Raw genomic sequence first — 24,276 nt, 5'->3', positions numbered from 1 at the left:
TCAGTATAATGTTGACATGATTGGGTGAAATTTTTCCACATGACACAAAATGACGAAATTTGAATGGTTGTTAGAACAGTCGAAAAATTATCAGTCTAATGTTGACATGATTGGGTGAAATTGTTCCACATGACACAAAATGACGAAATTTGAATGGTTGTTAGAACAGTCGAAAAATTATCAGTCTAATGTTGACATGATTGGGTGAAATTGTTCCACATGACACAAAATGACGAAATTTGAATGGTTGTTAGAACAGTCGAAAAATTATCAGTCTAATGTTGACATGATTGGGTGAAATTGTTCCACATGACACAAAATAACGAAATTTGAATGGTTGTTAGAACAGTCGAAAAATTATCAGTCTAATGTTGACATGATTGGGTGAAATTGTTCCACATGACACAAAATGACGAAATTTGAATGGTTGTTAGAACAGTCGAAAAATTATCAAATAAATTTTTCTCGAAAACGGTGTATTCTACCGACTTAAAATAACAGTACTTTTTAGTACTAGAATACCTGGAAATATAATAATCTAGTATTACAAATGCTTAAAAAATAAAAACAAAAAAGTTATGCGGTAAAATAACCATTGACCTACCAAAACGACGCCTATGACCGGTACTGGAAATTAGCAATTAAAGAAATCGATTCAATTCTAGTGAATAAATAAATTTATCAGTTTTCGTTTTTCTAAATAGAAGCGTTCTGGAGATATTTAAAAAAATTAATTGCAAGCAGCCATCTTCAAAGAGCTCTAGCTCCCTTAGGAAGCATTTTCGGACAAGGTGAATTGGGTTAAATTATCCTAAAATTATCTTAGGAATCTCCGGTTGTCGTTTGTAAGGAGAGTTTCTGGACACGCTGTATATTAACTAAGTTATTTTTGGAGGTTTAAAGTATATGGCACTAAGGGAGTTTACTTATTTAATACCATCGTGACTAGATAAAATACCAAGTGTTACATATGGTTAAACTCGTATTCACGCTATTATATGGTGTAAAAGCCTGGAATCTCAAGCAGAACAATATAAAAAATATTGAAAGTTTTGAGATGTGGTGCTACCGTCGAATGCTGAAGATAAGTTGGGTTGAAAGAGTATTTCTCAAATTTTGAAGTAATGTGAAGGATAGGAAAAGACCCAGAAATTTTGTCAACGATCAAACAAAGAAAACTCGAATATCTGGATCACCTGATGAGAGGACATAAATACGCATTACTTTAAAATATAATGCAAGGAAAAATAGAAGGAAAACGGAATCCAGACCGTAGAAGAATGTCATGGCTGCGTAATTTGAGAGAGTGGTTTGGCTGTACTACTAATGAACTCTTTAGGTCAGCTGTAAACAAGGTCAGGATAGCCTTGATGATTTCCAATCTCCGATAGGAGTGGCACAAGAAGAAGAAGAAGATACTCATATTGATGTGAGAATCCCCGAAGTCTCAAATTTGAAATCAACATATTGCAGAATAGGCATATTCCGGTTTCTAGACTGTAGTCCACTCTGTAGATATTTTTAGACATTCCCAGGTTTTTTCAGCATTGGCATCGATCTAAGAACTAATATTATGTGCCTGACACAATACATAGTCAATTAAAAATATTATTAAAGATAACTGAAAATAGTTCTTACTTATTTCTAAAATCTGTAATATTGTGTAATATAACATCAATATCAGTTAAATTGTTTATTTTACTTCTATCAAATATCCTTTCTTTTCTTTTAGTTTCATCGACATCTAACAAAAATACTTGATCGGGCTTAAGCAAGTCTTCGGGCCATGTATAAATTCTATCACCTTTTGGAGGCATCGTATATTGTTTTGGTTTGGTTTGTATTGCATAAGATATCCAATACGAGGCCGATGAATGCCAGAACCTAAAACATACTATCGTAAATATCTAAAAAATAAATATTATTGATATTTACATTTTTTTATTATTAATAAAAATGGAAGCAATAAGTAAATAAAATGTTTATAGTAGTTAGAGAAAGAATTTGTCCACTGACATTATTCCGTATTTGATTTGTCGTTTGAGTACTTGTTCCTGTTATCAGTCGTTCGATGGCTTTTTCTGTCTTGTAAAACACGTCTTGTAAAAGTTTTCTTTGTTGATTTATTAATGCCGGTTGGGTGGATTCATTTATCACTTAACCAAGCCCTCCTCGTTTGATTCGGTCTAATCCTGCTGGTATGTTGCTTACAAAGCAACAGACTGGCCATTGCTGGTTAAATGTTCGTGCTTAAAAAATAATTGATCTGAAGTTATTTTCTTGTGGCATGTTAAAGTAATTATTATTTAAATGGGAATAAACCACAATTAAAGGTAAAGTTCGTTTTCGACAACCTTTAATTGTGGCTTTTTCACATTTAAATAGTAAAAAATAATTAAAAAAAAAAACGTAATGTAAGTATAAAAAGGACATATTTGCAAACATAAAATATACTATATATATACTATATACATACTAAATTAGGTCATGAAATAAAGCCCCAACGAGAAGAACGTAGACCCCGTGAGAGAAAAGAAGCCGGTACTTGCACTCATTCATCATCATCATCATCATTTTTGCTTTACAACCCTGTGTGGGTCCTAGTCTCCCCAAGAATTTTTCTCCAGTCGTCCCTATCCATCGCCTTCCTCCGCCAAGCACGTATTTCCATATTTCTCATGTCTTCATCGTTGTATCGTCTTCTCCAGACACCATTTTCATTTACCGCTCCATAGATGCGCCTTAGTATTTTTCTTTCGAAACATCCTAACATGTTTTCATTGCTTTTTGTTAAAGTCCAGGTTTCTGAACCATATGTTAGGACTGGGCGTATTATTGTTTTGTAGAGTTTTACTTTTGTATTTCTTGATATAACTGTAGATTTAAAAAGGAGATTAAGCCCAAAATAGCATCTATTAGCCGTGCAAATTCTGTGGTTTATCTCTGCGGTAGTGTCATTTTCAGTATTGATGAGCGTTCCCAGGTATACAAATTCGTTAACTGCTTCGATGGCGTCATTTTCTATAACAAGTGGCCGTAGTGTTTGTGGTTGCGTACCTATTTTCATGTATTTTGTTTCACTCATTTTCACTCATTCATCACACATCAAAAATTCTCATAAACCTTAATACTAAAACTTCATAAAATAACTATGAATATAAATGCTATCTTGAATACCCTTAGTGATAAAAGTGCAGATGTCAACGATTAATGGTGCCATGCAAACAGTTTCCCCAGGATATCGGAAGTACATGGTCTAAAAGAATCTAGGCTCAGTATATAGCTCCATTTTATTGGCGTCGGCCATACTTAAAGGTTCAGAACCTTTTCAGCTGATAGTAATGTCTGCGACAAATACTTGATTACCCTACTGCGCGACAAGTTAAGGTATTTTCAGAGTCCCATCTTGGCACCTTATTCTAGGCTCTACATATCCACCCTTTCTTTTCAGCTACTTTTTGAAAACATGTAATGAGCTGGTCATGTCTCGCTACGTTCGCATCCCATTCAGCTTGTGGTGGGTTTGGCAAGATACCTCCAGTTGGCAGTAGATTTCCTCTCAGCTAAATCGCCTTGATATAATCTCTCCCCGACCAGTAAGGCGGTGGATCCGTTATCCAGGCAGAGCTTTCGAAGTGTGAAGCGCTTTGACAAAAAGCGTTATCGTTATCGCCCACTTTAAACTTCTGGCTCAACTTATGTGCAATCGGTGGTGCACTGCCTGCTTTTTTTTAGGTCTATTTCAAGATTTTCTCCCAGAAACCTGACATGTATGGTAGAGAGAGGGTAATTGTGGTAGCTTTGGTTGCTGAGCTTATCAATTTAGTCACTCTCCTGCTCATGATAGCCGGGATGTGTATGGTCATGGTTATGACGCTGAGACCCTCTTTTGGGGGAATATGTATGTAGGCATCTTCACACGTTTGATTGGGGGACAGATTTTCCGTACGGCTATGCGTACGGCCCTGCCAACACTCTTTAGCGTTTTCATCGTGATCGAAGAACTTTGCAGCTTGTCAAAATATCTCGCTAGTAGGTAAGACTTCAGGACAAGCAGTTTCTCTGCTGGTTTCAGCCTCGCTCATTAAATACGATTAAGCTGGATCTGCAGCTCATTGAAGGCTACCTTGGTCTGTCTGAGTGCATTGAAGCTTCGATCTAGATATCCAACCAGCTTACCCTATTGCAGCTGAGAAAAACTGTCGTTGCCGACAGAGAAGAGAGAACGCGTTACACAGTAAAAGTGCATATTCCAGCATTGGGATCGTCCTACCATCTGCAATCGGAAAGCTAGGTATGTCTTTCTCGAGCTTGCATATCAGCTCATCGACCACTATTTTGGAAAGGTAGTTTGTTTAACGGCTCTACGCAATTTGATGTTTTTAGTAAACCTACTATTGTACGACAGTTCATGTACGAGTCCATTACGTACCGCTTAAATGTCGCATTTACCCCGAAGCCATTCATTGCCCTTTCAATGGATCGCTGAGAGACTGTGACAAAAGCTTTTTGAAGATCAATCGATATGATATTATATGGACGAAGGCCTCTTCTCCTCTCTCTGATAACTGTTAGAAGCGTTTAATTATTCAACAAAACGCCATCTATCTCCTAAATCCTCTCTGGTTTCGTGATAATCTAGTACCGCAAGCGTCTTGCCAAGTATACGTTGGATCACCCTTATCATTACCGAAGAAATGGTGATAGAACTCCAATTACCTACCTTCAGCGGATCGCTACCCTATAGTGTCAAGGTGGTCCTGTAATCCTTTAATACCTCCGGAGTGACTCCAAACTGGAGCATGGTATTATAGACGAAGACCAATTTCTGAACGGGAACCTTGCGCTTCTCCTTGATCTTAATAAAATCAGGACCGGCTGCTTGAGATTTCATGTAAGGCCGAAAACATGTTAAGTGCGGGTTGCATTAGTGCATTTTGGAAATCATAGTGGTAAGGAAATTAAACTTAATATCCATTATTTACGATTATATACATTATATTACGATTCAGGTAATATCCCAGAGGAATGGCTATTGTCAACATTTGTAACGCTACCAAAAAAACGATCTGCGAAAACGTGCGAAGATTTCCGAACTATCAGTCTTATGAGTCATGCACTTAAAATTTTTCTTAAAATCATACATGCCAGAATTTACAAGAAATGCGAAGAAAATGTCGGTGAAATGCAATTCGGATTCCGCAATTCTATGGGTACACGTTAAGCACTTTTCACCTTACAAGTCCTACTTCAGAGATGCCGCGATGTCAGTTGTGATGTCTATATTTGTTTTATTGACTACGCCAAGGCATTTGACCGTTGTCAGCACCAGAAGATGGTCACCGCACTACAAAGAGTTGGATTGGATGAGAAGGACATTCGGATCATCATGAATTTATACTGGAACCAGCGTGCTCAAGTCAAGGTCGAAGACCAGCTGACCGACCAAGTGAAGATCATGCGAGGAGTAAGACAAGGATGTGTGCTATCGCCGACTCTTTTCAATATATACTCTGAGGAGATTTTTAATGAAGCCCTCACAAACCTAGACATGGGAATCCGAGTGAACGGTGAATACATCAATAATATCCGCTACGCCGATGACACTGTGTTACTAGCAACCAGCCTAAACGATCTGCAGGCCTTACTAGACCGAGTGCGAACTGTGAGCGTAACATACGGACTGAACCTTAATATTAAGAAAACTAAATTCATGGTTGTCAGCCGTACAAATTTAGATCCCGGGGCACTAATGGCAGGTAGCGAAGAGATCCAGAGAGTCGACAGATTCACTTACCTCGGAACTACCCTCAACGTACAATGGGACTACGCTCAAGAGATTAGATCCAGAATTGAAATGGCACGGTCTACATTTATTAAGTTGAGATCCTTGCTGTGCTGCAGTGATCTCAGTTTGGGAACCAAGATGCGAATAGTGAGGTGCTACGTTCTTCCAGTGTTACTGTATGGAGTTGAAGCCTGGACACTGACGCAAGCCACTGAAAAACGAATCGAAGCCTTCGAGATGTGGATATACAGAAGGATACTAAAAATATCTTATGTGGACCATGTCACCAACGTTGAGGTCCTACAGCGCATGACAAAAGAAAAAGAAGTGCTTAATTTAATTAAACAACGCAAGCTTGAGTACCTCGGCCACGTGATGCGGAACGAAGAAAAATATCGAATTCTTCAACTTGTTATGCAGGGTAAAGTATTTGGCAGAAGAGGACCGGGACGCCGTCGTATCTCGTGGTTGAAAAATCTCCGACAATGGTTTGGGATGACCTCAGCGGAGCTGTTTCGCAGAGCAGTCAACAAAACCATGATAGCCTTGATGATCGCCAACATCCGGACCGGATAAGGCACTGAAGAAGAAGAAGAATCCATTATTTCCATTAGTTGTGCCATCTTGTTTTCGAAACTGGTAAATAATAAATCATAAACCAGTTTTCTACGGAAGGGAAAATGCGCATCTTGAGGGATAAACCCCTACATAGGACACATCCCAATGAATTCAGCCAAGACTGCGTTAACAATATAGCGTCGAATTTTCGGTTAATATCAGGAGATATGTTTCCCGAAACAAATGGTTTTCTACTGGCCATTTAGGACTATTTAAGTTATTCTAACCAAAAACTAACTGAAATATATTTTAAAAAATTTTAATATACAAAACGACAAATGTGGATATAAGTGCCAAGCCCAAGTTTATTTAAAGGTTTATCGGGTTGCTGTCAGGGGTTTTTTGGAACACATTATAAAAAACGGCCGGCATGACTCAACAAAAATTTTTCACCAAGAACTAGACAAAAAACTGAAACTTCTCTAAACCAATCCTTTCCGTTATTATCAATACGTACGTGACAGTATGTTTGAAAAAACAACTACAAGCTATACCGCGACCCAGAATAAGATTTAGAAGAATATAAGAAGTATTTGCCCATGTTGATTTACTGTGCGGCAACGGTAATTCCTAATGTTATAAGAATGAACATCAGAAAACAACGTGGTCGAATTTCGGAAGAAGTGATCTCAAATAACCTCCATAAAAAAGCGATGTCGCGAACTTGTCGCATCTTCATGAATGCTTAGTTATATTAATCAATCATGGATCAGTGTTGGATAAAGGTAATTCCCAACATAAACTACCTGAAATATACTATTATAACCATGCAGTACATGTCGATATCGATTCAAACCCACTAAACCTTCTAACATCTTACTGCAGGTTCTCTGGAATTTATAAATACTAATTTTAAAGAATGACATGACTCAGTAGTAAACATACTTCATCTACTATCATTCGGAAAAACTTGCTAGAGAATATAAATCAGCTGGATTTTGGTGAGTATCTTAATAAAGCGGTACTGCCCCTAACGTCTAGATAGATAGAAAAACTTTTGAGTGATACTTGAACATACCAGGTCCCCTTAGAGTTCAATCCTTTTGATCTTTTAGGCATAAGTGAGTTTTTCCCCTTAGAAAAAGTCACTAAAGGATATATATATATATATATATATATATATATATATATATATATATATATATATATATATATATATATATATATATATATATATATATATTATAATGGATATACACCCCAGTGTGGGGTTAAACCGCAAATGCTTTCTAGATCCGATATCTTAAGTGGATCAGTCTTTTTTGTTTATCTTATCTTCTTGACAATATCTCTCCATTTTTTCCTGTCTCTAGTTCTTCCTCTCCATTCTCTGACTCCTGCCCTTTGGAGGTCTTCTTCAACTTCTTGCAGCCACTTTGATCTCGGTCTTCCCCTTCTTTTTTTTCCTCCTGGATTCCATTCTATCATTGCGTATGTCACTGCCTCATCGCCTGCTCGCCAAATGTGACCTAACCATCTAACTCTGCATTGCTTTATTTTAGTTACGATGTCTTCCTTAAGTTCTTCCTTAATTTCTGCATTTGTTCTGCTTCTATATTCATTTTGCTCTGTTCTGATTGGTCCTAGTATGGTTCTCATAATCTTTCTCTCTGCTATTCTTAAGTCTTCTTCATCTTTTTTAACCATTGTCATTGTTTCTCCTGCATATAATAATATTGGCCTAATTATGGTGTTATAAATGCTCATCTTACTTTTTTTAGTCAGTGTTTTGCTTTTAAGTAATGTTTTGTTTGCAAAATAACCTTTATTCGCTGCTAATATTTTTTCTTTTGTTTCGGATTTCCATTCTCCGGATTTACTTATTGTAACTCCTAGGTATTTGAAGTATTCTACTTCTTTAAACACAGAACTTCCTATTTCGATTTTTTCTTTCATTGCTTTTTTCCCTAATCTTAATATTTTTGTCTTTTCTTGATTTAATCTTAGCCCCATTACCTCCCCTTTCTCTCTTATTTCTTCTAGCATTTCTTTCATTATTTTTCTGTTCTGTGCAATAATCTCAATATCGTCTGCATATGCAATTATTTGACCACCTCTTGTTCTGAGATTTCCTTTATTTATATTTCGTAGTACATATTCTAATGCTAGATTAAATAGCGTTGTTGATAAGGCATCTCCTTGTTTCATCCCTTTATTTATAATGAATTCCTCTGTCTCTCCTCTTTGTGTCTTTATGCTTATTTTTGTAGTTCTCATTGTCATTTCTATTAATTTTCTGAGTTTATGTGGAATTTTTAATTTTTTAAGTGCTATCATTAATCCGTTCCTTTTAATTGAATCAAATGCCTGTTTGAAGTCTATGAATAACATTTCCAATTCTAATTTATACTCGTTTGCTTTTTCCATTATTTGTTTTATTGTGTGTATTGCATCTATTGTAGATCTTCCTTCTGTGAATCCACATTGGTACTGTCCTACTGTCTTCTTTGTGATCTTTGATAACCTCTTTTTTATTATTGATGTCAATATTTTATATGTTGTATTTAGTAACGTTATTCCTCTATAATTTTCACAGATTTGTTGGTCTCCCTTTTTATGTACTGTTATGATCTGCCCTACCTCCCAGTCCCCTGGCATTTTCTCTTCTTTCCATATGTTTTTCAATAGTGCCAGTATTTTTCCTCTTAGTTCCCTTCCCCCGTATTTTATTAGTTCCATATTAATGCCATCTTTACCAGGGGCTTTTCCATTTTTGCTTCTCTGTATTACTTCATCCAATTTCTCTTATGTTGGTTCTTTTAAAATTTCGATATCTACTTCATCTTCTTCTTCTTCGTGCACCGTTTCCTCCTCGTTATGCATTTCTTCTTCTGTTGTTTCCTCCGTCAAGAGCTCTCTGTAGTAATCTCTCCATACTTGTTTGTATTCTTGGTCCTCTATTATCACTATTCCCTCTCTATTTTTTATTCCGTTTGTTTTACCCTTGTATTTTTTATTTTGTTCTTTAATCTTTTTGTAAAAACTTTTCGTATTTCTGTTTGTTCTTTCCTGCTCTATTTCCTGCATTTTTTTGTCTACCCATCTTCTTTTATTTTGCCTTATCACTTTCTTAGCATTCCTTCTTAATTTTTCATATTCTTCTCTGTCTTCCTCTTTATCTGTTTTTAGCCATTTATTTCTGGCTTGCACTTTTTTTCCTGTTATTTCTCTACATTCTTGGTTATACCATTCGTTTTTTGTTTTAGCCTGACTTTTACCTATCTGCATATTTGCACCTTCTTCTATTGATTTTTTGATCGTCTCCCATTCTGTGTTTATATCTTCTGCTTTATATTTCTCTTTTATTTGAACTGTTACTGCCTCTTCATATTTTTTTCTTACTTCTTCATTACTCATTTTATTGACATTCCACTTTTTATGTTGGTTTTTTTGCTTTGTTTCAATTTTAACTTTTTGTCTTATAGTGGCTGTGACCATGTAGTGGTCTGAATCTGCACACGCACCTCTGTACGTTCTTACATCTTTTATTGACGATTGCTTTCGTTTATTAATCATTATGTGATCAATTTGACACTAAAGGATATTAAACATAAAAAATGTTGTGCTTGAAGTACTTAAAAAATAGTGGTTTCATTTTTAAAAGTTGTAGTTATTATTTATATATTTTTTTGTTTATTTTACCTAATATCTACTTTATATAATAAATTCAATAATTATTTTAAGATATGCTCTTAAGAAGAGCTGAGCTGAGAGATACAAAAATGTTTCTTATAATTTATTCTTGCAAAATACTGTATAACATTTATTACAAAAATAAATATATCATCTTTCCAACGTTAGCACCCAGTACTTGTTTAAAATAACGATATTTTTGATCACTAAAGTATTTTTTTTCCTTTAAACGTTCTCCTACAATACTTGGGCTAGTTGTTCGGATTCATGTAACTCTTGGTTAATCAATACTTTTGTTTGATCTACCCAACGGCTTGAAAATCTTCCCCTAGGTCTCTTTCCTTCAACTCTACCCTCGACTATCAGTTTTTCCATTGTACCTGTTCTTCTAGCAATGTGTCCAAAATACTGCAAATACTGTTGTATTTGTTTAAGCATGTATCCTTTACTTTAAGTTGTTCTAATATCGATACGTTAGTGCGATGATCAATCCAGGATATTCTTAACATGCGGCGGTATACCCACATTTCAAAAGCGTCTAGTTTATTTTTATTCGCTTTCTTTAAGGTCCACGTTTCGGATGCATATGTGGTTATGGGAAAAATGAGTTCCCTTACCAGCCTTAATAATATTACTAAACTTTGATAAAAATGTAAAAAATAATGCAAGCTGACATGCTGAACACTGAATTCATTCTCTTTACTTTTTCAAACTGTACGTACTCAAAAGCAATAAGCAATATTTACCTGTCCATGATAACTGGTGATGATTTTAGAAAAACTTTTACCTCAAGCGCGGTGATGTAGTGACACATAGCGTTATATGCAGACTCTCTTAGGTGATCCCCGTGAAATAACGGTTTTAAGGAGTAAATACTATATGAAGGTGAATGAACTTTGACTCCATTCAGCTTAGATGCTAAAAGTTGTCCAATTGTTGTTTTGCCTTAAAAAAAAATAAAAAAATTGAATTAGTCCTTCATGCTACCAAATAAGAAAACATTAAAAGCATATATTTCTGACCTAACGCAAGAGTTTAATATATTATAAAAATCGTACTATCTAATGCCATTAATATCATAAATAAAATTGCAGATTACAGATCTGATTTAAATAATTATCCAATGTTCCAAGATTTGATTAAGGACGCGGACACGCAGCATAACCAAGCAAAAGCCAAATATTAAAATCCTTTAAACAAACCTAGGGAGATCCAGGGTCTAGGCAGAAGGCAAGTGGAAGGTGGTACAAAAAGCAATAATGTGCATCATGCTGACTAAAGAAAACGAGGAAAGACAAAGATAACGCGACTCAACTATGTAACTGCAATGGCAACAAAATGTATCTGAAGTTACTTCAGAAATGATTTTTCCGGATGCCTACTACTTGGCGAAAAAGAGGAATATTGGTGGGTATGACAAGCCCGTGAGCACTAGTTGTATAAACTAGTTGTGTAAAGTAAATTTTTTAAATAGCTTCTATCGTGTTTTTTGTTTAAAACAAATATTTAAAAAATAATTAAAATTTTAGTAATTTGAATTTTCTCGCAAAAGTTTTTTATATGGAAATTACTCAAAAAAGCTATTTTTTTAAAACGGTTAGGTTTAATGGATTCAGCGTTCTCAGCGTATTTACGACTAGCCTATCAAAGTGAATAAAAAAATATATTTACCTGATCCAGGCAGACCTTCTATCACGAACAAAGGATGTCTTTTACCTTGACCAGTTGTGTTAAGTCTATCAGTCTTAACTTTTTGTTGGTGATAACTTTTCAAAAGTTCACGTACGCCGGGTGTAAATCTGTACTAAAAATACAGACCTAGTAAAATGAAAAAAATAACCAAATCCTTAGAGATATTTGATCTAATATGTAGCTATAAATATTTTTTGTGTAATATTTATTGTAATGCGATAAATACTTACTTGGGGATCTTCGAAGAACTTTAAAACGGATTGTAAGTCCTTATAAAAGTATGGAGGTTCTAGATAAGTATTCTCTAAAAAAGAAACAATTTAAATAAGGTGACGCTGAGACTAACTAATAATATGAAAATAACAAAATACATATTGCAGTAACAGCACCCAAAATTATCTAGGCAATAACCATACATTTAAGTATCTGACAGGAGATTAGCTTAAAACCAAGTATGTTTAAAAAATAATCTTGTCTCACAGACTAAATACAATATCATTAGAAGCGATGTAGAACAAGTTATTTATAATCAGCAGATAGTGGTAGATCAAGTCCCTGCTGAAAACCTATGCAGATTGCTGAGCTCAAAATATAAGGCCGCTTTTATGCGGTACCCTCAGACGTTTTATAAGTGCGTTAAATTGAATTGGTGCTTTTATGTCGCAAATGCTTTGATAGGTACTTAATTTGCTAGCGTGCAGCCGTATGTCTGTAGACGTAGGTCTGTAATTGTTTTTAAAAGTAATTCACAATAGAATACATAAGAAGTTAGATGAAGTCATAATTAGAGGTAGTAGAACAGATAAAAAAGAATGCAGTAGGTTAACGCTAATAGCCCCAGAATTATGGGTCGAATATTATGAACAAATGCTGACAGAAGATCGAACAGAATTCCAAGATATTGGCTACCAAAAATATGATACTTCCTACCGCGAAGAAACTGAAATAACACCAGAAGAAATTAAAAAACACGCCAACGCTATGAAAAATGGAAAGGCTCCAGGACCGGGGGGAGTACCCATTGAACTGATTAAATATGGCCCTGACAAACTATTTCAGCTATTGGCTTTTAATTACTTTTAATTTATTCTTGAGAGGAGAAGAGCTACCCCCAGAATGGAAAACTGCATATATCAGCAATCTATACAAAAATAAAGGTGACAGAAAAGATTGTAAGAACTACCGAGGGCTTAGTGTAACTAACTCAATCTGTAGAGTCTACGGAAAGATAATTAAAAGCCAAATTGAAGATTGCTGGGAAGACGCTGAAGATCAGAGTGGCTTTCGTACTGGTCGTTCTTGTATAGACAATGTGTTCTGCCTAAAACAAACAATAGAAAAGCGTTTGGAACATAATATGGAGACACACATGGTATTTATTGATCTCCAAAAAGCGTATGACAGTGTCCCATTAGCCAAGCTATGGCAGGTTCTAGAAGACAAGAATATTCCACCGATTTACATTAATGCTGTAAGGGAGTTGTACGATGATATGACGAGTGTAATAAAGATTGGACAAAAAGTGACAAAAAAGATAAAAGTGACCAAAGGACTTCGCCAAGGCTGCTGCATTGCACCTACACTCTTTAAGATTTATTTGGAGGAGGTTTTGGATATTTGGAAAAGAAAATGTGAACCTATGGGTGTTAAAATTGGAGACCATACACTGTACAGCTTGCATTTTGGTGATGACCAAGTAATACTTGCAGAAGATCAAGATGATATCCACTACATGTTACGAAAAATAGATGAAGAATATACTAAGTGGGGCTTATCAATTAATCCATCAAAAACAGACTACGTAGTAGTGGGAGGTGAAGGAAAGCACTTAGAACTAGGATGCAAACAAATTCAAAATACTGATAGCTATAAATATCTCGGTGTAAACATTACAAACAATGGTCGTAATACAAAAGAAATAGCTACTAGAATTGGTCAAGGAAATTCAGCAATACATCAACTGAATAGTATACTTTGGAATATCCACATCACCCGAAACACAAAAATTTGGATATACAAAAGTATCATAGAAAGCATTGCTACATATGGTTCAGAACTTTGGGTAATAAATAAAAATGACGCATCCAAAATAAAAGCAATGGAAATGAATTATTGGAGAAGATGTTGCCAATTCACTAGAAGAGATAGAGTAAGGAATACTGAAATCAGAGAGCGTATGGGCATAGACATTGACGCCCTGGAAACTATGGAATGCAAAAGGCTGAAATGGTATAGCCATGTAGAAAGGATGAATGATCAACGATGGCCAAAGAGAATGTTACAGTGGATCCCCACCAACCGCAGGAAAAAGGGAAGACCAAAAAGATCGTGAAGACAAGAAATAAAAGGTGCAATGGAAGATAGGGGCCTACAAGTAGATGACTGGAACGATCGCAAGCTTTGGAAGCTAGGTTGCGAGAAACAGCGGCAGAGGTAATAAACTCTTATATATATATATATATATATATATATATATATATATATATATATATATATATATATATATATATATATATATATATATATATATATATAGGCATAAGTAATACACAAATGGGATTTAGGAAAAGACTGGAAACACGAAATGCACTGTTTGCAGTAAGTGTTCTTTCGCAGAGATGCTTAGATATAAATCAGGAAGTATATGCCTGTTTCATTGATTTTAAGAAGGCATTTGACAGAGTGCAGCATAATCGGCTTAAAGAAATTTTATTAAATAAAAACATAGACAGTAGAGACATTAGAATCATATGTAACCTCTATTGGAACCAAACAGCAAAAGTGAAACTTGAAAATGAACTGACCGAGGATATCCAGATTCGCCATGGAGCCCGCCAAAGGTGTATTTTATCACCCTTGTTATTCAATTTATACAGTGAAACCATCTCAGAATTAGCGCTTGCCGAGGTCAGAGAGGGCCTTATAATAAACGGTGAGCCACTTAATAACATAAGATATGCTGACGATACCGTCCTTCTGACAGGAATACTAGAAGAACTGCAACACCTTGCTGAACAACTAAATATATATTACGATTATGGACTAAAAATAAATTTGAATAAAACCAAGTTCATGGTATTTCCAAAGCACAAAATATCAAAGTTAAGCTAGTACTAGATAATACAAAAATTGAACAAATATCTTCGTACAAATACTTTGGAGCATGGATCACATCAGACAAAAGAAATAAAATGCCACATTGAAATTGCACGGTCAACGTTAAATAGAATGAAAAAACTTTTTTGTAATCGCGATATCAATATATCGCTCCGAATAAGAATGCTTCGATGTTATATTTTCTCTACCCTTTTGTATGGAGTTTGGACACTTGGAAAATCCAACATTAAAAACCTAGAAACATTCGAAATACGATGTTACCGACGGGTTTTGAAAATATCATGGATGGAACGCAAAACAAACAAACAGTTTTTCGAACAACTAGGAAAACAATGTGAAGTTTTAAATTCCATAAAAATCAGGAAATTGGAATACTTGGGGCACATTATAAGAGGTGAAAAATACGAACTACTAAGGAATATAATGCAGGGTAAAATCAAAGGCAGCAGAAGAGTAGGAAGACGTAAAATCTCGTGGCTACCCAATCTCCGTGAATGGTTTGGATTCAGTTCAATTGAACTATTCAGGCGCGTAACTAACAAAATTATAATTGGCAGAATGATTTCCAATCTCCGATAGGAGCGGAACTTGAAGAAGAAGAAGACGTATGTCATAACATATGTTTGAAGACTTACGTTGTTGCCATGGACTACCTCAATGGTAAACTATTTATCGATGAAATTGAAAGACGGCCATCTTTGTGGAATCCATCATTAGATGATTACAAAAACCATTGTATTAATTCTTCATGTATTGTATATGCACTTGAGGATTCTTGCATTATTTATAGCGTAAATAATTATATGTTTGTATACCAAGTATCTAACACATGGATCTATTTTTATCAATACACACTTCCTTATTACATAGTACGGTTATCATTTATCTATTTAAAAAATTTTGTCTGAAAGCAATACGTGGCAAAAAACGGTAAACAAAAAGTTCCATTTTATTTCATATACAAAAACGCATTTTTTGTCACCAGACGACAGGCGATGTAAAACGTGTGCATAAAAGGCCTTAGTGGGCGACCTCTTGAACCTTATTTTGGGATATCTCATGAAAGTGATTATGCAAAAAATCTGATGGAAATTTTTCCGAACGAACTTTATTAATTTTAATATTTATCGATTCAAAGTAAAATTAGCCTACTCCCTTCACCTATATGTACAGTTAAACTGGCTTAATGATAATAATCTTCTTCTTCTTCTTCTTGACTGGCTCTACAACTCGAGGTATTCTACAACATTCCAATCATAGATAAATCAGCTTCAACTTCATCCTTTCATCTTTTTCTGGGACGGCCTACTGATCTTCTACCGTCTGGCTTCTCAAAAAACACTGTCTTTAGTACTGATAATGATAATGATAATAATGAACTCCCTAAAGGCTATAGCGGGATAGGATGGTCAAAATTGCACCATACTAGATTCAGTTTTGGGTCTTGCTATTCGAAAGGACATAATTAAAAACCTACTCAGTTAAATTTTCAAGTCCCTAGGTGCCTCTGGGGGTTCGCTATGGGAAAAAACGTATTTAAAAAAAATTGTTTTTAGACGCTGTATTGCTGCAAAAATTTGAAAAAATTCATGAAAGCGTATTTTAATACTACAAAACTGCCTGATTTTTTTCAGATTTGTAGCTTGAAAATTGAGCCCAGAAAAAATATTTGAAATTTTCAGTGATATTTTAGGTTGTGTCGGAAAATTTTGGCCAACTTTAAAACAATGTTTTTTTATGGGTTTTTCCCGTTATTTCAAATGGCATAAGTATTATTATCATTATCAACGTGGAAAATGACTAAAAATCGAAAAAACTGCTTTTTTTGGCATTTTTCTGAAGTTTTTGACTTATAACCTCAACAACATACACCTAAATTATTGATATTTCATATTTTTATATGTATTCTTACTTTTACAATCGAAATAAGCTATTAAAACTATTATTTTTTTCCTACAGCATGCTCCAAAAACCGACCACATCTTAATACAAGAGGAATTCGCTAATTTAATAACAAATGTGAAAACGTGCAGAGGGGCTGACGTAGCCTCTGACCATTTTTTTTATAATTAATATGAGAGACCCAATAATTAAAAAGCATAAACGGAAAAGAAAGTGCAACATAACTTTAATTTTGAAAAACTGCGAAAATCTGAGGTAGCGCAGGATTATCAAAAATATATACAATAAATCTACGTCAAACAAGATAGTGCTACTGTGAATAACATACAAAAAAGTTCTTGAAAATGACAAACACTATAAAGGAGCAACGTCGAAGAGAACAGAAATAAAAAAGATCAGATTTGAGATTAAAAAGTTTGCGATCGCAAAACAAGACGACCTAGAAAGATATGCCAAACAACGAGAAAAAGTAAAGAAAATCCTAAGAGCGCGGAAAAGAAAGTATATGGATGATAAAGTAAAGAATATTGAAGAAAAACAAGAAAAATAAAATAAATTTTTTTTACAAAGATACAAAATACATTAAAACTGGGTATCAATCAATCCGAATAGAGAGAAGGGATTAAAAAATATTATAAATCATTATATTTTTAAAATTATGTCTGTATCTCACTTTATGTGTACTCTTTCAATATAGAAAATTTTTTCAGATATAATTATCTTAGAAATTATCAATAATATTGGCTTACGATTACCTAAGAATAAAGATTTGTTCTAAGAATAAATTGTTGTTTGTTTGATTATCGTTCTAAGAATAAATATAAATATATGATATTTTGAAAAAGATAATTATTGTCTTCCCATTTAATTATTACAAGGAAGTACTCGAAATAAATATTAGTGTCTCGAAAATATAGTAATCTATAATTTACATGACACATTGCCCGTTTTACGAATAATGTTATATATATTGTAAAATCACAAATAATTTATTACTCACAGAAAAAATGTCGATATAAAATGTTTTTTTAATTTATATGGTACGAAATGGTATATCGGGAGATGTATCCAAGATTTTATTTTACAGCATAACTAATAAACCAAGTATAAAAGTTATACTCAGAATAAACCAGGTATAGGCAAAATCACTAACAATAAATATGGAATAACTTAGATATAAGTTATACTTGGTATAAGAATTTATTCCACGATTATACCGACCCACACCCTTGTTTAAGTCTAGTATAACCTATTTTATAAATGTCAAAGTCTTCAGTGACAAGAATATATTATTTTTTTGTACTGTTTTGTGAGTAGCTATATAATAAAAAAAATGTGTTTAAGAGGTGTTGCGGTTGTCGAGGAAGTTGATAATTTAATTAACATGATGGAAAATACACAAAAAAGAAAAACTTTCAAAGAAAGAATTACAATTTTTGTAATTTTTTGCCACTTTTTGCAACTTTTTGCAATTTTAAATTACTCAAACTCAACATATAAGATAAAAAATAAAGAAAAAGATATATTTGGTGTCAGTTGTCAGTTTCAAAGAAAGATCAAAATTGACATATTTCACTTAATATTTCGTTGTTCTATGTATTTGTGCAAAAGATTGCGACATTGCCAAATGTGCGGAATACTTATAACTAACATATACCGAGTTTATTTGTAACAAATTATTTTAGTATTATATTTACCTTATACTTAGGATAACTATTCTAGCTACAGTCGGTTCACAATTTGTTGATAGCTCACTACAAGTTTAACCCTAATTAGAAAACTGAAATACAGAGAGGATAGGTAATACGATATATTAGTAAAAACTAACCTAAAACTGACGGTTTAAGACGTTTTCGACTAACCCACCTTATATCTGAAGGAATACAATACCTTATAATCCTATTACGGGGGTATTTTGAATGGTTAGAGATGAAATTAATGGAAAAAATGGAACCAAAGATTTTATCAGACAGACTCTTTCTTACCGTTCACCCCAACTGGAAGGATGGATCTGGGTTCAAAAACTGTCCACTTGGAATCAACACCGTATGTAAGTGGACAAAACTGTCAGCTGAAAAAATTGGAAAAGAAGACAAAATAACATAAAATAACAAACCATTCTCATCGATCTTGAGCTGTGTTAGCCCTGTTCAAGCAAGGTTTTTTTAAATAGAAGTTAATTAAATTAACGGGTCACTCAAATGTCTCTCTAAAACTATATCTGCAGCTAGATTCCAGTCACCACCAGAAGTTGATCGACAAACCAACAAATGAAGTTGGACCTTCGAGCTCCCAAATGATACAGGTCAATAAGAAACAAAATCATGCTTTGGTAGAAAAGAATGAGCAAACTACTATAGCTTATAATAATTGTACATTTAATATTTTCAACAAATAAATAAAGATTATGTTTCGTTGATATGGTGCAGTCTCGTGAAATAGTCTTGTGGAATATCATTCGAGAAAAAATTATTTACCGGCAAAATTTTCTTCTGGTTTTATTCAAGTTTGTTACCTTTTGGGAATTTTCGCTTATGACATTTTGACAAAATCACTCGATTAACTGTTAAAATTTAATTCACAAAAATTGCCAGGCAACAAACTTTTATACCAGTCGAAAATATTGCCGGCAAAATTTTCTCTCTTCTTCTTCTTAAGGTGCCTTCTCCATTACTGAAGGTTGGCTATAACTACAGCAAATTGCTCTCTATCTTGAGCTGTTCTTAATATCGAATGTGTGTCCATGCCTGTCCAGTCTCTTACATTCTTCAACCAGGAGCATTTTCTTCTTCCTGGACCTCTTCTTCCTTTCACATTCTCTTCCAATATTCGTAGGAAGTTGTATTTTTCTCCTCTGTAAATATGTACTAGACAACTCGTTTTTCTGGTTTTTACAATATTTAGGAGTTCTCTCTCAGTACCCATTCTTCTTAGCACCTCGTTGTTGGTCATGTGCTCTGTCCAAGAGATCTTCAGCATCCTTCGAAAAACCCACATCACAAAAGCTTCTATACGCCTCATACTTGGAATTCCGAGAGTCCATGTTTCCACTCCGTATAACAATATGGAATAAATAAACGTTTTTACAAATTGGTATCGGATATCCTACGATAACATAGAGTTTATTAGAAATTTTTTCATTCGTTGAAATGCGGACCTAGCATATTCTATACGAGCACGTATTTCGACCTCGTTTGTTATCCAGCAACCAAGATACTGGAATCTTTGTACTGGTTCTATATGTTTGTTATAGATACAAATATTAATGTCGACATTTGGTGCACGTGTAACAGCCATTACTTTTGTTTTATTTGTGTTTATATTTAGTCCCAAGCTATCTCCCTCTCTGGTTATGACATTCAAAAGTCGTTATAAATCCTCAGCACTGTCCGCAATAATGACGGTGTCGTCTGCATATCTTAAGTTGTTTACGTATTCTCCGTTGATTTTTATTCCTTCTTCAATATTTTCGAGGGCATTTTAGAAGGTCTTTTCGGAATATATATTGAATAACAGTGGAGAAAGTACACAGCCCTGACGAACTCCTCTTTTTATTGGCAATTCTGCTGTCAGACGATTGTCTATTTTGATCGACGCCATTTAATGCCAATATAGTTTTTTAATAAGTACTGCAGTGTTATGGTCTATAATCTCTCTATAATCTGTAATTTCTCTCTTAATATACAAAAAATCGACAAGCAAATTATATGAACTTGAGCGTTTTATGGAGTGACGTTATTGGAAGACAAGTTTCTAGATCAACATGTCACCGAGAGGCCCACAAATTAGGATTTGGTACTTCAAAAGTAGTAAGTTTTATAGTTGAAAAAATTAACACGAATTGTTTTTAATAAATTTCATTTTATTTTGGACTAAGCAAAAGCCACTTTTTACATTACAACAAAAGAAAATAGACTAAGGTGTTCAAAAGCATAAATGTTGGACTCAGTCGCAATGGTATTCAATACAATGGAGTGATGAGTTCATATTTAAAGTGTTTGTTGAAGATAGTAGGAGTCACGTCATTGGCAGGAAAAATGAAGATCTCTATCCCGACTGTCTGAAGAGAAAAGTCCAATTTCCTGCATCTCTCATAATCTGACGCAGCATGTCGTCTAAAGGTGTGGACAAGTTACATTTTATTGATGGGATTGTAAACACGGACAAATATTTTAATATTTTAGAAGAATCTCTTTTAGCTATTATGGAACACCGTTTAACAACAGCGAAAGATTTTGTCTTCCAACAGGTTGGCGCAGGTTGTCATACCTCAAAAAAGAATTTAAAATAGATTGAAGACCATGGCATACCACTTCTCGAATAGGTTTCTAACAGTTCCGAGTTGTCCTCGATAGAGACTTTGTGGTGCGAAATAAAAAAAGTTTTGAGAAACATCCTACCAGGTCCGTCAACGAATTGATGGAAAAATTGCAAGAAATATGGGATTTATTTACATTAGAATTTTGTCAGAACTTTGCAAAAACTAAGGCTTATAGAATTGTGGATGTCATTAAAAAAAAGGGGATGCAAACTAAGTGGTAAACTTTCTCATTTTTCAGATCAGATTAACTGTTATTACTGGTTGTATATTGCTTAGAAAAAGTATGAGAAAAATGTTTCAAACATTATTGGAAGTGCTATTAATGGAAGTACAACCCTATTGGCTTTCGAGTGTGTCGGTAGTATTAATTTCTTCTGATCTTGAACGGAAGTATAAATATTTCCAACTGTACTTTTCACATTCATTCAAAAGATTAAGATTTCCAATTGTTTGAATAAAGCTTTTAAAATATTTGTTGGTAATAATTTATTCATATTTTATTTATTTGACATTACAAGTTATGTACTCCTGTCAGGTGAGATAAAAATATTTAAAACTGTTGATGTTGCCATGGTAACTTTAAAACTCGCGCGTTTTTGAAAGTTGAATTTAAACACGCTACGGCGTACTTTAAATAAACGAAATTAGGCTACCAATAAAAAAAAAATTTCTGTAATTAGGAAATTCCAAAATGTTGTTCGATGCATTAAACCTTTCAAAATTTACGCTGCGCTTTTATTTTTGTTCCCTAAAATTTAATTTTTTTATCAATCTAACGTTGGGCCAACTGATATGGGAAGGGGCTCGTAGAAGTAAACACAAACGAAGAAGTAAATATAAATACTTAGGAAGTTCAAAACACAATAAAACTCAAAAAATAATATGTCAATTGTCGGGCTGGGTATAAGTCGCGGGAATACATTATTTCTCTGGAATATTGCTGGTTTTTATTAAAATGATGAATATTTTAGGTTACAAGATATATCTCTCTAAATATTATCTCTTTGGTTTTATATTTACGAATTCATCTCCTACTGTGGTGAAAAGATCAATATCTGAAATGATTTCTGCCTGGCGTATTTTCAGAATATTTTAATACATAGTACCAACATCCGATCCGTCAGGTTATTCATCTCTAGAAGTTCTCTTATCGTTCTTTTATTGTTGGCTAAATTTAGTGTTTTACGTAGTTTGTGGCTATGTTTATCCCCAATCTTTCTTATTTTTATATATTTCATCAAATTGTTTACTGCGGCTTATTTTTGTAAATCTTGTAGGTTTGTGTTGATTTAATATTTTCTTTAAATTTTTGTGCTTTATTTCTTTTGTAAGATAATGTTAATTGCAGCCATCTTCAGTTCGGCTGTCTTAAGATACTGCATAAATAATAGAAATATTTTAGATTTTTGTTAATGTTTCTTTTTTCTTTGTTTATTTATGTTTGGACTAAGTAGATTTTTTTATTTATAATTATTTGTAGTCAAATATATAAACTTAAACAGAATAAATACACTAGTTACATACCTAACTCATTTGAAAAAGCTTCGTCACCATAAACACTTAAGCAAAAACAATTTAAAACACAAAGTATGAACGATACACAAAGTAACATTTTGGTTATAATAACACGATAAGCATGTACTATCAAACACTTTCCTTATGCATCAATTTTTGAAAATAAAAGAGTACTATTTTACCATTATACCATTAACTCAATCGGCTGATAGTGGCGTTGTGATAACCGAGGTCAAATAATTGTTTCAGGGGCGGGTTTTAAGGCAATTTGTTAAAATAATTGGCCAACCTCTGTAAAACGGAGTGGTATGGCAACGGTGATTAGATACATATATATATATATTATATATATATATATATATATATATATATATATCATCATCATCATCATCATCAGCCCATAGTCGTTCACTGTTACACATAGGCCTCCTCCAAAAACATCCATTCAGATCTATCTTGCGCTGCTGCAATCCAGGTGGTACAAATCCTCTTTATGTCATCAGTCCATCTTGTGGGTGGTGTTCCCGGGTTTCGTCTTTTCGCTCTCAAGGTCTAAGGTCAGGCAAGACACACTGATTAAAGGCTCTTCTTTTTAAGCTGATAGATATATCACCTTTAAAAATATCACGCAGTCTTCCATATACTGCCCATCCCAGTGTTATGCTTCTTAGCAGCTCAGCAGTTTGATTATCTCTGCTTAGCGTATGTCCAACAATATGTAGCTGTCAATAATTTCAATTTAGACGTTTTCTACTCTTAAAGGATGGCTCGGAACTAAATTAGTCATAATTTTTGTCTTTTGGTAGTTAATATTTAGACCTACTTTACGTGCTGCATCGCTGAGTTCATTCAACATATCTCTGGCAGCCTTTAGGTCATCTGAAATCAGAACAATATCATCTGCGAATCGTAGATGAGTAAGCATCTCACCATCAATATTTATTTCTTTATTTTCCCATTCCAGTGACTTCAAAGCATGTTCAAGTACAGTAATGAACAACTTAGGCGACATAGTATCTCTGTCGAATACCTCTCCTGATATGTATCTTATTGATAGAACCGTGCAGATTTATAGCTGTTGTAGCATTTCTGTATATATTTTCTATAATATTGTTGTACCTATGATCAATTCGACACTCTTCCAATGCCTTTAGAAGTGCGGGTAGTTCGATAGTATCAAACCCTTTATGGAAGCCTATAAATGTTAGAACTAGAGTACATTTGTACCGTAGTTGGGGCGAAAACCGGCCTGTTCTCTTGGCTGATATAGCTCAAATTTAGCTTCCAATCGATTGGCTATTATTCTGGTGTACAGTTTGTATAAATGGTTGAGTAGAGAAATTGGCCTGTAATTCTCTAGGTTCATGTTGTCACCATTTTTATGCAGAAGAATTGTAATGGAGTTATTCCAAACTATAGGAATTTTTTGACTATACAAGCAGAGATTGAAGAGGATTGTATTTTTTTCAGAAGATAAGTTGCGCCAAGTTTTATGGCTTCTGTAACTATTCCATCATCTCCTGGCGCCTTGTTGTTTTTCATTTTTTTGAGTGCATTAATTTCTGGAATGTCCTCAGATTCCTGGTTTTGAACCTTTTGTCTACCGTCTTCATTTACGTTATTGTTAATTTGGTTTGTGTATAATATAGCGTAGAATTCTTCGACTATTTGAAGTATTTTCTGTCTGTCT

The 24,276-nt window shown here is 34.1% G+C and overlaps 1 protein-coding gene across 1 annotated transcript in view; it reads right to left on the bottom strand.

Annotated features, from left to right (window-relative positions):
• LOC140441216 (UMP-CMP kinase 2, mitochondrial-like) overlaps positions 1 to 22,758 on the bottom strand; it is a 30,529-nt gene extending 7,771 nt beyond the window's left edge. Inside the window, exons 1-5 of the mRNA XM_072531799.1 lie at positions 22,596 to 22,758; positions 11,962 to 12,035; positions 11,711 to 11,843; positions 10,786 to 10,984; positions 1,639 to 1,884 (exon numbers count right to left, since the gene is read on the bottom strand). Of these exons, the coding sequence (XP_072387900.1) occupies positions 1,639 to 1,884; positions 10,786 to 10,984; positions 11,711 to 11,843; positions 11,962 to 12,035; positions 22,596 to 22,683 (740 nt within the window). The 5' untranslated portion in view covers positions 22,684 to 22,758. The remainder of the gene's footprint in view (positions 1 to 1,638; positions 1,885 to 10,785; positions 10,985 to 11,710; positions 11,844 to 11,961; positions 12,036 to 22,595) is intronic.
• Positions 22,759 to 24,276: the final 1,518 nt, after the last annotated feature.

Source organism: Diabrotica undecimpunctata, chromosome 5 (genome assembly GCF_040954645.1).
Source record: "Diabrotica undecimpunctata isolate CICGRU chromosome 5, icDiaUnde3, whole genome shotgun sequence".
In the NCBI taxonomy this organism is placed as follows: Eukaryota; Metazoa; Arthropoda; class Insecta; order Coleoptera; family Chrysomelidae; genus Diabrotica; species Diabrotica undecimpunctata.
The sequence above is the reverse complement of the archived record's forward strand: the minus strand, read 5'-3'. Positions and strand labels throughout refer to the sequence as shown.